Source organism: Aptenodytes patagonicus, chromosome 5 (assembly GCF_965638725.1).
Source record: "Aptenodytes patagonicus chromosome 5, bAptPat1.pri.cur, whole genome shotgun sequence".
Lineage (NCBI taxonomy): Eukaryota > Metazoa > Chordata > Aves > Sphenisciformes > Spheniscidae > Aptenodytes > Aptenodytes patagonicus.
The window spans coordinates 12454470-12469776 of record NC_134953.1 but is presented as its reverse complement, the minus strand read 5'-3'; the positions used below and the strand labels follow the sequence as shown (position 1 = coordinate 12469776).

At 44.3% G+C, this 15307-nt stretch overlaps 1 protein-coding gene across 1 annotated transcript in view; it reads right to left on the bottom strand.

Moving 5' to 3' along the window:
* Window positions 1-15307, bottom strand: part of WDFY4 (WDFY family member 4) — a 141872-nt gene that overhangs the window by 54913 nt on the left and 71652 nt on the right. Inside the window, exons 39-42 of the mRNA XM_076338685.1 lie at window positions 10321-10398; window positions 9192-9395; window positions 8317-8368; window positions 6728-6894 (exon numbers count right to left, since the gene is read on the bottom strand). Coding sequence (XP_076194800.1) covers window positions 6728-6894; window positions 8317-8368; window positions 9192-9395; window positions 10321-10398 — 501 coding nt within the window. The remainder of the gene's footprint in view (window positions 1-6727; window positions 6895-8316; window positions 8369-9191; window positions 9396-10320; window positions 10399-15307) is intronic.

The window sequence follows — 15307 nt, the reverse complement described above, 5'->3', positions numbered from 1 at the left end:
CAGAAGCTTAAGGAAAGAGTATAAGAAACGTGCTAGGTATGGAGTGATTCTTGATCTTCATATACCTTCTCAGCAACCAGTGGCTTAGGGACTTCCTGAAGCCCCTTCCTCCTCCTCATTGTCACATCTCATGTTTCCCTATAAGCACTCACAGCTGTCTGTAATCACTTGCTCAGCAAAAGGTACAAAAACCTTGCACAATACACATAAAAGCAACGCATTCAGGTAGCACTGTATCAGGAATCACAGAGATGAAACCTGTAGTTACACACTCTTTCTGCCCTTTCTGTTGTGTATTGAGGAATCCCAGAGTGCATCAGCTACAAAGGACCTGTCAGTAAAGTAGGGTCAGTGTTATTCAGGGCCACAAAATTTAAAACGACCACGAGTACATGAAATCAAATATGTTGCTTTCACAATTTTTGCTAGGGAAACAGATATGTGTTATCATGGTAAGTGAGAGCAATACAGGTCCACCTCTCTGTGCCACTCACAAGACCTTTCCTGCAATGATTGTTAGTTTGCTTGTTGTTGAAGTCTCATCTTACTTTGAAATGGTCACACACGCGTCTCATTAATCACAACTTAAGAATACATGACAGGTTGCTTCACTCTCTCCAGCTGCTCAATGACGAAAGGAAACTAAATCTACTTGACCTAGTCTTTAGTGGTAGGGGCTCTAGGCTCAAGTTTGGTCACATCTGAACTGTTACAAACATTGGATCAAATTTCTTCTGCTCAGACTTGAGTGAAACTATTGCAATCACTAGAAAGAAAGCCTTGTGGTCGCAGCTTTGCTTTGGAAGACCCAGGACACATTCCTTTTTTGCAGGTAGCCTCCACTCACCCTCCCTCCCTCCCTCCCTCCCTCCCTCCCTCCACTGGAGCAAAAACCCCATGTGGGAGGTGTTTCTTCAGTGTGCACTTCTCAGGTTTTAACAACTTCCCAAATGCTGCAAGGAAAGAATATCAGATATTTAGGAGAAAGGGGCGGGGGGTGTGTGTGACAGAAGAAGGTTCTTTTCTTGTACATGGTCATGGGCACTGGGACTGCTCTTTGTCCTTGCTTTCTGTGATGAAAGCTGCCATCTGTCCCGGCCCATCGCCAGCCTGAGAAGCTGGCATCCCTTAGCTGATGATAGCATCTGGAAGCCAGTTCTAATAGGATTGTGCTCATACCTCTTGCACACCCAGACGTCTCTGTCTCACTCCAGGCTCCTCTCAAACAGACAATGCTGCCAAAAAACTAATATGAGCCCTTAAATTTCCCCATAGGTCAGTTCACTCAAGTTCATGCCCTTCCCACTGCTCCCATGACTCTCTCTCAGGAATAACCACAGCAAAGTCTGCCTGCTCCTTTCCCTGCTGCATCATTCTACAGAAAGCAACTAACTGTGAGGGGATCAACTGTGCTTACTTGTGGTGGTAGTCAGGACCCTGGGGTTTGTCAAGAGCTCTGCAGGGATCCAGGGAGCAGCTACAGTCTTACTTGAAAGATGTTTTTCATCAAGGCGAACAACAAAAAAACCCACTCGGAAGGAGATATGAAAGGGGAATACTAGGAGGTATCCATGGAGCATGAGTAGCATGGTGAAGGAGCACATCCAGAAGAGCAGAGATCTAACTAAAGCTGCTCTGTTTTTTTTTTTTTTTTTTGTGACACTTACAGCATGAGTCAGATCCTATCCTTTGCATCGAGTAGCACAGTTGTTCACTGAGCTGGGGTAGGGGTGGAGGAGCATGGGCTGGGGAAGGGGCTCCCAGCAGCCTCTCTACTGCAGCAGAAACCTAGATAGGGCAAGTCAGAGGAGTAATCATCTGCAACACCTTGTCCTTCTTCAGGCGCTCCCATCTGAACACAGGAAGAGTTTCAGCACTCCTTCCTGCAGTGAGGTAGCCATTACAATCTCTGCTCCTGCAGCAGGGAGGGAAGAGTAGAAACTGAGGCACAGAAAAGGGAAATAGCTTGTGCCAAGGACCTGGCTTCCTAATCCTCTGCTTTGACCACAATAGCTAGTCCCTGTTCCCACTGCACATCAGCACATGTAAAGTTCTTTACTGCTGCATCCTCACACTGGGATGAAGTGTAACAGTGGTCCCATGCAAACAGGCTGCCTTGGTGTCTTGCATAGCTGTGAGGTATGGGCATTCTAAAAACACTGGGTCCACCAAGTGGATGCAGAGCTGCTGCGCTGTTCTGCCGGTCCTAGATGCTGAACCATACAGCTGCTCCCTCTTTCAACTGAGCCTGTTCTTTAATCAACTCCTTTCTCCCAACCATGGATCCCACTCCCTCTAAATGATTTATGCTACTCCCTTCTATTATTGTCCTTGGCACCTCCTGTGCTCTCTCCAGCCCCTCCTTCAAGGAAAGGCATTGTGCCCAGATTTCTGCTAGACCATGGCCTCTTGTTAACTTCAGATTCATTACCCCAGCTGCTTGGATTTCTTACCATCTCAAATGACTTGCTGGCAAACAGAGGTTTACTTTTCTCCAAAATCAGAATTTCTACACCGAAATCATTCCCCAAGCCTTCCAACACTTTCTTCATCTATTACATGCTAACCACACATTAACAACCTGGCAGGACGACTTTAGGCTTGTAAAGATCAGGGAGGCAATCTCGCAGTAGGGGACTCAGGTTGCAGATATAGGAATCCAATCTCCCTGTCTCTGCTGGTAAGCCAGAGTTTTTTAAAGGGTTGCTCTGGCTTTTGGTAGGCAAGTTGATAGATTAGGTCAGGACAGTTTCCTATTTGCATTTCTCTTGCACAATTCTGCAGCAGCACATGTTGTGTAACATCACTCACATCACATATAACCTCTCCTTCCATGCCTATGGTGTGTACAGTCTCAGTATACTGAAGATACATGCAAAATATAATCTTCACCTGCACACACTATAACCTCAATGGAGCCTCAGCAAAATGTATAACCAAGGAGCCAGAGTATGACAGTTCAGTAAGTTCTGAGAGGACAGCCCTGACAGCAACACCTGTAAATCTGCACCTGCAGTCTGATATATTCATCTAGTGAATTACACCCATTGACTCCTGTGTGCAGGAAAAAAACATCTTGTGCTTTGGGCATATACACATGGATACTACTTTACACTTCTGGAATTACAGCACCAGTTCCAAACACTCAGTAATGAGGTGACTCAATTCCCAGCTTTGAATTCAAAGTCACATTTTTCTCAAGCACACCAGCAGCAGTCCTTTTGCCCAGCTTTCACAAGTGGTCCCTGCTGGGGCCATCTGTAAGGGAGGAGGTGAAGTAACAAAATCTCAGGTACCAGCCCACCATTCTACTTTAGTCTGCAAACAACTGCCCTGACCCTCCATCCCTTCTGCCCAGACTCTCAGTGCATGGGTGAGCCACAAACAACTACAACTCCTCTGAATGCCCACTTACTGCTTTATGTACCTCCATAGAGCCAAAACACAACAATGGCCCTCTGTATCTTGCATTTCACCAGCACTGCATACAAGGTTTTTGGCTTTTAGATCTGGCTCTAGCAGATCACTGAAAGCTGATGGGGACTAGGGGAAACTGGTGCGGAGTATAGAAAGAAGCAGGGAAAGAACAGGAAGGAGCCTCATATAACTGGATAGGTGAGGATAATGGGACAGATAGCTCAAACACAACAGGAATGCAGGGGCAGCTGAGGGGGGCAAAACAGCTGAAACTAAACTTCAAATAATCAGGAAAGAAACTGTGCTCACCATAACACACTCTCCCTTCCAAAGGCAGGGCTGGGACACATGGTGGAGGAGATTTGTGATTCTTTTGCAACCTCCTCCCTCTACAGTACAGGCCCATATCCAGCTCCAGCTGCCACTTCAGCAGAGGTCATTATAAAGGCCTGAAAGGTGATAAAGGTGCTTTCTCCAGCAGATGTCAATGTGATACCCACAACTTTCAGCAATTCTGCTGCGGGTCTGCTATTCTTGGGAGGTCTGATAGAGGCTTCCATTTTCAAGCTTTGGCAACGTCACACAAAATTTAAGAAAGCATTATTATGATTGCAAAGTTATACCCTCAAAAGTCAGCCTGAATTCAGCCCCTTTGTATATGCATTATGTTACCGTGTAGCTACAGGATTAAACACTATTTTTTTCGTAGAGCCTGCTCAGGATGGACATATTCTAGTGATAAATTAACACTGCGTAAGGAAGATGGCTGGAATCTATAGCATTCCTGCTAGCGGCAGAACACAGAAGGTGCAGCTATATGTATTACAAGGATCCTGGAAGATCTAGAAGGATCCTAGAAGGATCTGGCTGGAAAAGACAGACTTATGGTCAATACAACTAAATACTACTTTGAAGGTATGGATTTGGATATACATACCTTCCACCCTATGTACTGGTAGAGGAGAAGGGATAGTCTTATGGAAAATCATGTCATTAATAATCATGTCATGACAAAATTATGTCATTAAAGACTAATTGCACAGATCTGGCATTAATTTCTTGATTTCTGGCATTTCCTAAATTCAGAGTGTTTGACTTTTAAATCAGGGAAATGCGTTCCTCTGTGCGTAGTTTAGCGCATTAAAAAAAGCAACAAAAAACGCCGAATTTTGCATGGTCTGAGTGTTGTTCAAACACACAGTATAACTGCTCCCTCATACGAGTAGTCTCCACTCTGACAGAGACTAACCTTCACCACTCAGTAGCTTCCTTCCTTAGCCTATACTAAAACTGCATCCATTTGTTTCTCCTTTATAGTCCCTTTCTCTCACAGTCCAAGTGATAAACACATCTTGTTTAATACTTAAAATTAATTTCACAGGAATGCCTAGAAATGTTTTCTAGTCTATTTTGCAAGCAAAAGAAAACAAAGACTAGGTGATATTAGCATGACAATACCCCAGCTGCACCCATATCCTCCTGATTGAACTTGCTGAGAACAGACTCTGAACCAACAGTCAATGTCAATAGCATTTGATCCGCTGCTTCTGCAAAAAGCCATCTCACGTATCTGAATACGTACAAAGGTGTCTGTTTAATGGTAATACAAAAAAATACCACTGGGTGACATTATAAAACAATGATGACTTTCCAGAGAAGGGCTATCCCTGTGTTCCAGAAATCAATCTAGTATCTGCCAAAGCATCGCAATGACTGTTCTGTGCAGTGCAGTAGGTAAGATGGTTCCAGTTGTCTGCTTAAAGTGCAAACAGCTCACGAGGCAGCCATTTACAAGGCAGGACCGCAGCGCCCTAAGTGAGCGCAGGACAGCTAATGTCACCCCCTACTGCTTTTTTTAATACTTCTGTCAGCTCAGCAACACGGTGACTGCTGCTGGAAAAAAACATGCCTGGCATTTCTGACGGCTTCCTGCAGAGTTACATGGAGAAGAGACAGACAGCCTGAAGGCTAAAAATGAAATTAGCACACGGAAAACATGCCTCACATTTTCATGCTTGTCTCCTTCTGCTGGGGAGAGGTATGTGGGGGGGGGAAAGGAGGAGGGGCAGGGAAATGAATTATGTTGTATAGACAGACAGTGTACCAACAGCTCTAAAAGCACGAGGAAGCCATCATGTTAGAGAGCACAAATGTGACCCCCAGCCACTGGCAAAGTGTCAAGAAAATTCAGTGGTGGTATTTGAGACATAAAAATAAAAGAATTATTTAATATCTATGTATCACAGTGCTGTGATGGCTGAGTTTAAATACTCCAAGTCTGACCCTTGGCTTCCACTATGGGATGCTAACTCTTGGGCCAACAGGGGGAATGATGCCACTGGAAGAAACAGGTACACTGGAAAAGATCAGAGACTGAGGCCAGGTCTACTCCTCATGACAAAATCTCTCACAGTCCTGCGGAAAATGGCTATGTGCAGTTCATATCCAACATCAAGGATTTGATTTGGAGTCACTATTGTGGGGACTATGCTGAAAGTAAAAGGCAGGTTGCTGGCTTTCAAGCAAAGGGATTAAATTGAGCACACCAGACCAAAGTTACTGTCCTCCTAACAGTCACCCCTATTTACTCCACCGCTCATGTCCTCCCTGCAGTATTCCTGAACCTGCCTCTTCCTTATGCTGGGAAGAAACCTGGGAGAAGGGTATCCAGTCCAGTACAAGAACAAAGAAGGAACAGCACTGTTTTGACTAGATGACACACAATGGAAGCATCAAACAGGAAGCAGGGAAAGTCTCTATGGCCTTAGAGGGAAGAATCTGTCCAGTACTCATGGGGAGGCAGAGAACAAAGAGGCATGTGAAGGCGGGAGGAAGAAAACATTTTCTGGTATTCAGCAGGAAGAGACTTAAACATCACTGAGCTAGCAACCTATACAAAATTGGCACACCCTTCCAGAGGTAATAAATAAATTTGATCTAGGCACTGCTCTGAGCATGAGTAAAGGTGGGGAAGCAGGACAGGAATTCTGAGAGTCTCATAATTTGCCATGTCTTAGGCAAATTCAGACAATACTGTCTCACAGGTACATGAATACCTTGGTTGCACGCCCAAATTTTTTTCCTGTTACTTCAAAGAGTTAACATTAAATGCTCAAGAATAAGTCTATACAGGAGTTCATAAAGAGGCTGGAACATCGTAAACACTCTAAGGAAACAGATAGTGATGATGGTTACTGTAGCCTGAATCCACCTGAACCCCAAACTGAAAGGAACAGATAGGCCTCCACATCCAAGTCACCCTCTAAAATGCCATCTCCCCAGAGAACATTTTCTAATTCATCTTTCCTACCTTTTCACTCTCTGCAAACTCCTGCAATATAATTTGTCTCTCCACACACAGTTCCAAGAAGTCTTCTGAGTGGAAACTTTCATGTAGAGCAGGGAAGAAAGTTAGCTGGTTACAATCCGATCCCTTCTTATCCATCTCCCTTTCTGCTCCATTTAACGTCAGCTCTCCTATATCAGTATAAAAGAGATTGCAGTTTTAGTGGCAGCCAGATGACACCAAAAGCATTTGCAATTTAGACTTTCACCCAATCTGTTCTACCTTGGGAAATAGCATTATTTATCAGCAAAAAACAGGCAAGAGAGAAGTAAAATCTGTGACTGCTAAAGAAGGATGCTTAGTTCAGGGAACTAAAAACAGGTAGCTGCACTCAGTCATAATTCAAACTAAATTCCTATAATCACTGAAGATTTAAACATATTGAACAAATGTATTTATTCTCATTTCTGCACTGTGTTGGGCTGATCATCTGATAATCAAATAATTTAAAAAAAAAAAGAATCTGTTTACATACTCACCTGAAATTAGGAAAAACTGAAAACATTAGTCTTTTGGGGACATGCACTGCACAGGATCTTAAGAGAACCCAAGGAGAGACAATCCACTCATATCTTGCCCAAGCTGTGTCCCAAGTTTAGCAAATTCATGCAGTGCATGCAGTTAGGGGACACGTGATCAACCTTCTTATTGAGGTAGACTGTAACCACTTTCATGCAGAAACTACGTAGTACTTCAATCTTATTTGCAGTCTAGAACAATGAGCTCCACTCTCACTTGATTTCTAGGCCCTATCACACTAAAAAGTATTCAGCAATATTGCCTATTTCCAACAGCGTACACTAGAAGCTTGACTTGGAACAGCCATATAGGTGGCTGAAATCCACAGCCTTAGACTTGGCTGACATTTCCAAACTACAGTTCTTAATGTTTTGGGTTTTTTTTCCCTCTGAAAACTATTGACTTCTGTACCATATTTCACTCCCCTCCCCCCCATTCTTTTAATGTCTCATGTAACAGAAAACCTGGCCTTGGAAAATGAAAAATGTTGACATAATGATCATATTTTGAAAAATCTGGTTCTATTTTCAACACTGAAAAACAATTTGACATGTTAATTTTCTTGGTGATTTCCTTCCACGCTCTATTATTTTGTCCACATTCTTGGGAAATTACAATTCATATTACCACTTCTCTGAGCCATCTATCACCTGGTTTTAAATATTATTTCAGAGGTAGAACTGGAGTGTCTACTAAAAGCAGGGGGAAAGTCTGCACATTTCCTTCCGAGTTTAAGGAGTAGGGAGCTTTCCAGGTGCCCAAGAATGCCCAAAGCTTTCATTTCAAGATAGCTTTTTTACTTTCAGATCTTTCTGGTGGCAACAAGAGAGCAAGAAATACAGTTTATATACCACCTATAATAATTGTATCAGTCTTTTCTCAGATGTTCAAGTGACTTTTTAGCCCAGAGCACTGACAATAAGTTTTTTTCACTAGATGAAATTCTGACCTAGAACTCCATACACTAACTCCAATTCTCTTTGGCTGTTTGTGTCCACCCTCTTGATGATTTAAATTTAGCCCTAAAAGGTTACCTGGATTCTCTTCAGCAGTGGGGGTTGTTTCATTTCTGTTTGCTAGGAGAACCTGAAAAGAGACTAGGTATGACTAGAGTGGAATATGCAGACAGGTGAACATAACTCAGAACCTTGTTGCAGACACAAACATAGATTTAGAACTATGTTGCAAATAAATGCCTTGGAAATTCAAATAAACTCATTTGAAAGGACCCAAAGGAACAATTAAATGTAGGAACACATGTCAACAATTAAGCAAAAGGACTATTGGCTTTTCAAAGAAGACCCTGCATGAGGCCAGTTATAGGATAAAAACCATACCACCCAGTCTACAGAAAACAGCCAGAATCCAAGCTTCACAGAAAAGCTGAAAATGTCCTAAAGATGGGAACGTCCTGATATACTAAAGTGCTTCAGCTTCTGGTTGACAGGATTTGGCACTTATACACCATAGAGACAGACAGTAGTAAATACCCCTCATATACAGTTCAATGCTTAGTTCAAACCACTCTAATTCCCCTTTTGATCATCCACCAGTTCTAGCAGCCCTAATAAGTGTAAGACTAACAGGACAGTGCAGCCTTCTAACTGGACTCTGTTGCATGCACTGGGAAGTGCTATACCCATGAGATATTACAAGCAGAAAAGTATGTCGGGTTATACTCTCATCTGTCTGGGGAGATCTTATAACAGAAAAAAAGGAAAATAATTCTGTTGCTGCTAAACACATTGCAGCCCCTCTTACTCTCTCAAAATCAGACACATTCAGTAGGTTCTCTATGCATGGCACAGCATATTGATGAGTCAGGTAATGAGAACCAGAGGAAAGAGGTGAGTATAAAGTCACCAGCAACTGTTACAGAAATTGTGCACCTCCTGCAACAGCTTTCTACCTCACTCTTCATTCGCATCATTGTCACTCGGGGGTTCGCGTGCTGAATCCTCCTCCTCATTCGTGAAGGCCCTTCATAACAATCAAGAATCCATCGTGACTCTAAAGATCGTGATGCATCTCCCAACGGGCCCCTTCTGTAGAAAAGTTGCTCCTCAAGTATCATCCAGTCCTTGGCTGCTTTGCTGTAACCACACTGCAGCATCTGTGGGACAAAACCACTTTGCGCCACCTTTTGCACACTCCCCTCCTCCCATCCAGCAGTGGCACCACCCCAGTGATTCAGAGGGATCTACCCAACGTACCGGATGGGACCACCGCAGCGGGAACACTGCAGACTCAGCAAACATAGGTCCGACTGACCACTGAAAGTGTGCTGTGGGAGGATGCTACTAGTCAAACTAAGATACAATGACAAATATAAGCATGTCACAAACTTCAACCTCCTTGAAAACGGCTGCTTTCATTGGATTTCCAACTCAAAAGCAGCGAGCCAGGAGAACAGCATCACGGAGGTCTTATTCACTCCATTTTTTTCTGCTGAATGTTTGTGTCAAATGGCAACAACCATGCTCACTGAAAACACAGTCTGAAAGTCTCAGTCAGAAGTGTACTGTGCTCCCTCCAAGCATGGCATAAATCTAATTATTTCTACTTAAGGTGGTGTGTGTGGGGAGTTGAGGGGCACTAAAATATCAATTTAAAGGAGAGAAGAGGTGAGAATTTCAAAGAATGAAAAGCTTGTTGGTCTCTGATGGCCAATCCTGAAACAGAACCATACCTGTGAGATTTTACTGGCTATAAGCTTGAGACCTTGAAAAGTTTTACTGGCTGCTAAGAAAAAAAGGTCAAAGTCCTCACTTTCATTTCTGCCACTGTGAGAGTGGAATAATTCATTTAAACAAAAGAGAAAAGGCTCCTGAAGATAAAGTGAGGATCTGCAATCTGATTGGTGAGTGATGCTATATCACACTTCAGTGGTGATGTCAGGAACCGAGTATTGACTCATTAACTCAGCATTTCTTTGGGCATACTACTTATCTCACTTCTGAAATGCCTGATTTCTCAGGGTAGTCCAAGAGCATCATTTCAACAACAGAAAGCTGTTGCACAATATTCCTGTTCTTTACCTGTACGTGGTTCTTGTACAAAGAGGCGTACAGCTCCTGCCCAATTCTTCGGTACCGTTCCATACATGACACAAATCCCTAGAAGAAACATCAGAACACATTACACCAAGGTGCTGCAGGTGAGGGGCAGAAGCAGGCATTAGTTGCTCTGCCTTTTCCAAGGATAATTAGGGAATATGGCCTGCGTCTGTGAGTTTGACAGCTCTCCAGACAGTATAGTGATGAGGCAATCATCTGAAAGCAAGTTGCACACTTACACCAAGAAGATAAACATATTCATGATCTTAAGAAGGATAATTAGTGGAACTACTCAGAAGGAGAAAGAAACAGCAAATAAAATTTAAGGCTCCTCCTTTTGAAGCTGAATAAGTTAGTACTGCAAGTAGCATAAAAGACAATTATCTGTTGTAGACGCCCCAACCGAGGTAAGGATCCAGGATTTGTAACTATACACCTGCTCTTCACTGCATAAACAGAAAGTGCAGACAAACGAATGGTCCATGTTCCCTTTTTGCAGGCAGGAGACCAACTGTTTCCAAAAACATTTTTGAGATTTAGGAGCCTAAGTTCTCTGGCAACAAGTGACTTGGAGTATAAATACACTATTTAATGGGACTGTGATGCAGAGATCTCTGAGCTAGCTCTAGAACAGGAAACTTCTAGAGCTGTACTAGTGCAAGAAGACACACATAATAACTGCCTCTGCTCCACTACACAATACAGACATGCCCTAAACCCCAGTTTACGCTACTCAGGCGTTTCTGGAAATACATGTTTTCCAAAGCAGTCTTGGCCACCTTTCCTTACAGAATGCACTAGACTCACAGAACAGTGAACCCGCATTAACAGTCATACATTTCATCTTCTGTTTTATCGGAATGAACTTCTCAAGCTAAGGGTCTCTATGCAAGTACAAGACTGATGAACTGCTGTCAAGAGCTTACGAGTTTCATTCCCCATTCTGCAAACAGATTGTTATGTGATCTTCAGCGAGACATGCAATTGCCCTAAACCTCCACCTCTCCAACCACAAAACAGAGACTATAATACTAACCTCAGAGTTACACAGGCTAAGATCATGAACAATGGTCCAGTGTGGTGGGATCCTTAACCTCAGGGAGTAGGGAAATGAGATAGGTTTCATTCTCTTAGAATCATAGAATCGTTTAGGTTGGAAAAGACCTTTAAGATCATCAAGTCCAACGGTTAACCTAGCACTACCAAGTCCACTACTAAACCCTGTCCCTAATCACCACTTCTACATGTCTTTTAAATACCTCCAGGGATGGGGACTCCACCACTTCCCTGGGCAGCCTCTTCCAATGCTTGACAACCTTTTCAGTGAAGAAATTTTTCCTAATATCCAGTCTAAACCTCCCCTGGCGCAAATTGAGGCCATTTCTTCTCGTTCTATCGCTAGTTACTTGGGAGAAGAGACTGACACCCACCTCGCTACAACCTCCTTTCAGGGAGTTGTAGAGCGATGAGGTCTCCCCTCAGCCTCCTGTTCTCCAGGCTAAATAACCCCAGTTCCCTCAGCCACTCCTCATAAGGCTTGTGCTCTAGACCCTTCACCAGCTTCACTGCCCTTCTCTGGACACGCTCCAGCACCTCAACGTCCTTCTTGTAGTGAGGGGCCCAAAACTGAACACGGTATTCGAGGTGCAGCCTCACCAGTGCCGAGTACAGGGGGGGACAATCACTTCCCTGGTCCTGCTGGCCACACCATTTCTGATACAGGCCAGGATGCCATTGGCCTTCTTGGCCGCCTGGGCACACTGCCAGCTCATGTTCAGCCGGCTGTCGACCAGCCAGGTCCTTTTCCGCCAGGCAGCTTTCCAGCCACTCTTCCCCAAGCCTGTAGCGCTGCATGGGGTTGTTGTGGCCGAAGTGCAGGACCCGGCACTTGGCCTTGTTGAACCTCATACAGTTGGCCTCAGCCCATCGATCCAGCCTGTCCAGATCCCTCTGTAGAGCCTTCCTACCCTCGAGCAGATCAACACTCCCGCCCAACTTGGTGTCGTCTGCAAACTGACTGAGGGTGCACTCGATCCCCTCATCCAGATCATTGATAAAGATATTGAACAGAACTGGCCCCAATACTGAGCCCTGGAGAAAACCACTTGTGACCGGCTGCCAACTGGATGTAACTCCATTCACCACAACTCTTTGAGCCCAGCCATCCAGCCAGTTTTTTACCCAGCGAAGAGTACGCCCGTCCAAGCCATGAGCAGCCAGTTTCTCCAGGAGAACGCTGTGGGAAATGGTGTCAAAGGCTTTATTAAAGTCTAGGTAGACCACATCCACAGCCTTTCCCTCATCCACTAAGGGAGTCACCTTGTCATAGAAGGAGGTCAGGTTAGTCAAGCAGGACCTGCCTTTCATAAACCCAGGCTGACTGGGCCTGATCACCTGGTTGTCCTGTACGTGCTGCATTATGGCACTCAAGATGATCTGCTCCATAACCTTCCCCTGCACCGAGGTCAGGCTGAGAGGCCTGTAGTTCCCCGGATCCTCCTTCCAGCCCTTCTTGTAGACGGGCGTCACATTTGCTAACTTCCAGTCAACTGGGACCTCCCTGGTTAGCCAGGACTGCTGATAAATGATGGAAAGTGGCTTGGTGAGCACCTCCGCCTGCTCCCTCAGTACCCTTGGGTGGATCCCATCCAGCCCCATAGACTTGTGTGTGTCTAAGTGGTGTAGCAGGTCGCTAACCATTTCCCCTTGGGTTATGGGGGCTTCATTCTGCTCCCCATCCCTGTCTTCCAGCGCAGGGGGCTGGGTACCCGGAGAACAACTGGTCTTACTATTAAAGACTGAGGCAAACCTCAGCCTTTTCCTCACCTCTGTCACTATGTTTCCCCCCACATCCAATAAAGGATGGAGATTCTCCTTAGCCCTCCTTTTGTTGCTAATGTATTTATAGAAACATTTTTATTGTCTATTACAGCAGTAGCCAGATTAATTTGTAGTTGGGCTTTGGCCCTTCTAATTTCCTCCCTGTATAACATCACGACATCTTTGTAGTCCTCCTGAGTTGCCTGCCCCTTCTTCCAAAGGTCATAACCTCTTCTTTTTTTCCTGAGTTCCAGCCAAAGCTCTCTGTTCAGCCAGGCTGGTCTTCTTCCCCACCAGCTCGTCTTTCGGTACATGGGGACAACCTGCTCCTACACCTTTAAGATTTCATTCTTGAAGACTGTCCAGCCTTCCTTGACTCCTTCTTACCTACTCCACCAAAACCCACAGGTTTTGGGTCACAAGATTCACATAGTCAAGACCTTTACAGAACACAAACCAGAAAATTTCAATCAGCGCTGCCTATCTGAGCCTCCCTTTTGAAAAGATCAGCAGAAACATTATTAAACTCAGTGGAATCCCTCAGATGCCAAACTAGCATCATGCAAATAACAACAAAATACAACCTAGGATATTCACTATCATACTAATTCCTCAGATTCACCTGTTAAACTTTAATCAAAGACAAGCTTCCAGCTTTGAATATGCTAAGTTTGTTCCCCCCTTTCTCCTAGCCATCTATGAAATCCTGAGTCCCAAAGAGGCTTGAAGTAAAGTATTTGTTCTCACGACATTTTTTCGCCTGACCAGAAAGACAAAGCATGCTGAAAGGCTGTGTATATAGCTGAAGTACTGAACAACTGCTGAGTAAGCTACTGGCTTGTTTTATCTTATTGCATGAAGGCAACTGAAGAACCAGCACAAGACTCCACTTTAACAGGCTGTCCAACACTCATGAGACTGTTCTACAGTCTTGTAACTCAGACTTTTCTATCCAAACACAAGGATAGCTGCTCCATCTATTTCTCTCCTTGCTCAGTATCTCTTTGTGTGACTGCTGAGAAGTAGCTACTGGGGGGAATTCAGTATCACAACCTTCTTACTAACAAACAGTCACAGTTAAAAATTCTCCTGTTTGACAGTGTATTTCCTGGAAAAAGATTCTAGCTATCCTATTACAACTATGTGACGCCATGTCTGATCTTCTGGGTATATTTGCTTTAAAATTTTCCAAACCAAAAGCTCTCTGAAAGACCAATGTTTTTTTTCCTGAAGTCAATGGTACAACACATTGGGACCAGACTCAAGATGATGCTCCTTATCACTACTGAAAGAAACAGAATCCCAAAAGTCATGGTATCCAAATAACCATAAATATCTATTCCATGTGCCACCCAAATGTGTAGGAAGGATGCAGGCTTACTTGAACATGATTTTGAAGTCAAAATAAGATTGCTTGCCCTCCCCAGGAACTTACAAGAGGTACACCAAAGCCATGAAATGGGGCGGGGGGGGGGAGGAATTAGAGTGGCTGACCATTAACTGCATTACAGAGAGTAGCAGAAGTATCTGTTTCTTTGATAAATTCCTGAGGATTAGTGGTGGCAGAGAAGGCAGAAGCTGTTTGAGATTATACAGGAGAGGTTAGAGTGCCCCCAGTGCCGGGCAAAGGCTCTCATGCTCACCCAAGCTTCCCTGACAAAGGTGAGATTGCTGTAAGTCACAGCACGAGGCTAAACTGGCTGCGGAAGTCCCAGCCTCACACAACCTAAAGCCATGGATCAGATGGGTAACTTAAATGCATGGACTTTGTGCCATGCTGGCAGTGATTCCTCACAGCAAACTGTCTAGCTGCTGCTTGCACTGTGCTATAATTAAGTTAACACACAAGGTCTATGTGGTGTGCCGATTACTGCTGGCTGCCAGCCAGGTCTGTACCCCTGCCGCGAAGTCACATTTATTGGTGTTTCCCTGCAGGAAGCTCCTGTTTTACACTGATGAAAGTCATTACATTTTTGTTTGTTTAAAGCATCATTAAACCTGTAATCACAGTTGCGGCCTCACAAAACTATTCCATAATTCATATAAAACTCCCATAAAGGCTGACCTAGAAAGCAACAGCATCTCTGTGCTGTTGAGCCGGGCTCAGTACAGGAGAAGAGCTGAGATCCCAGCTCTATGTGGACACAGG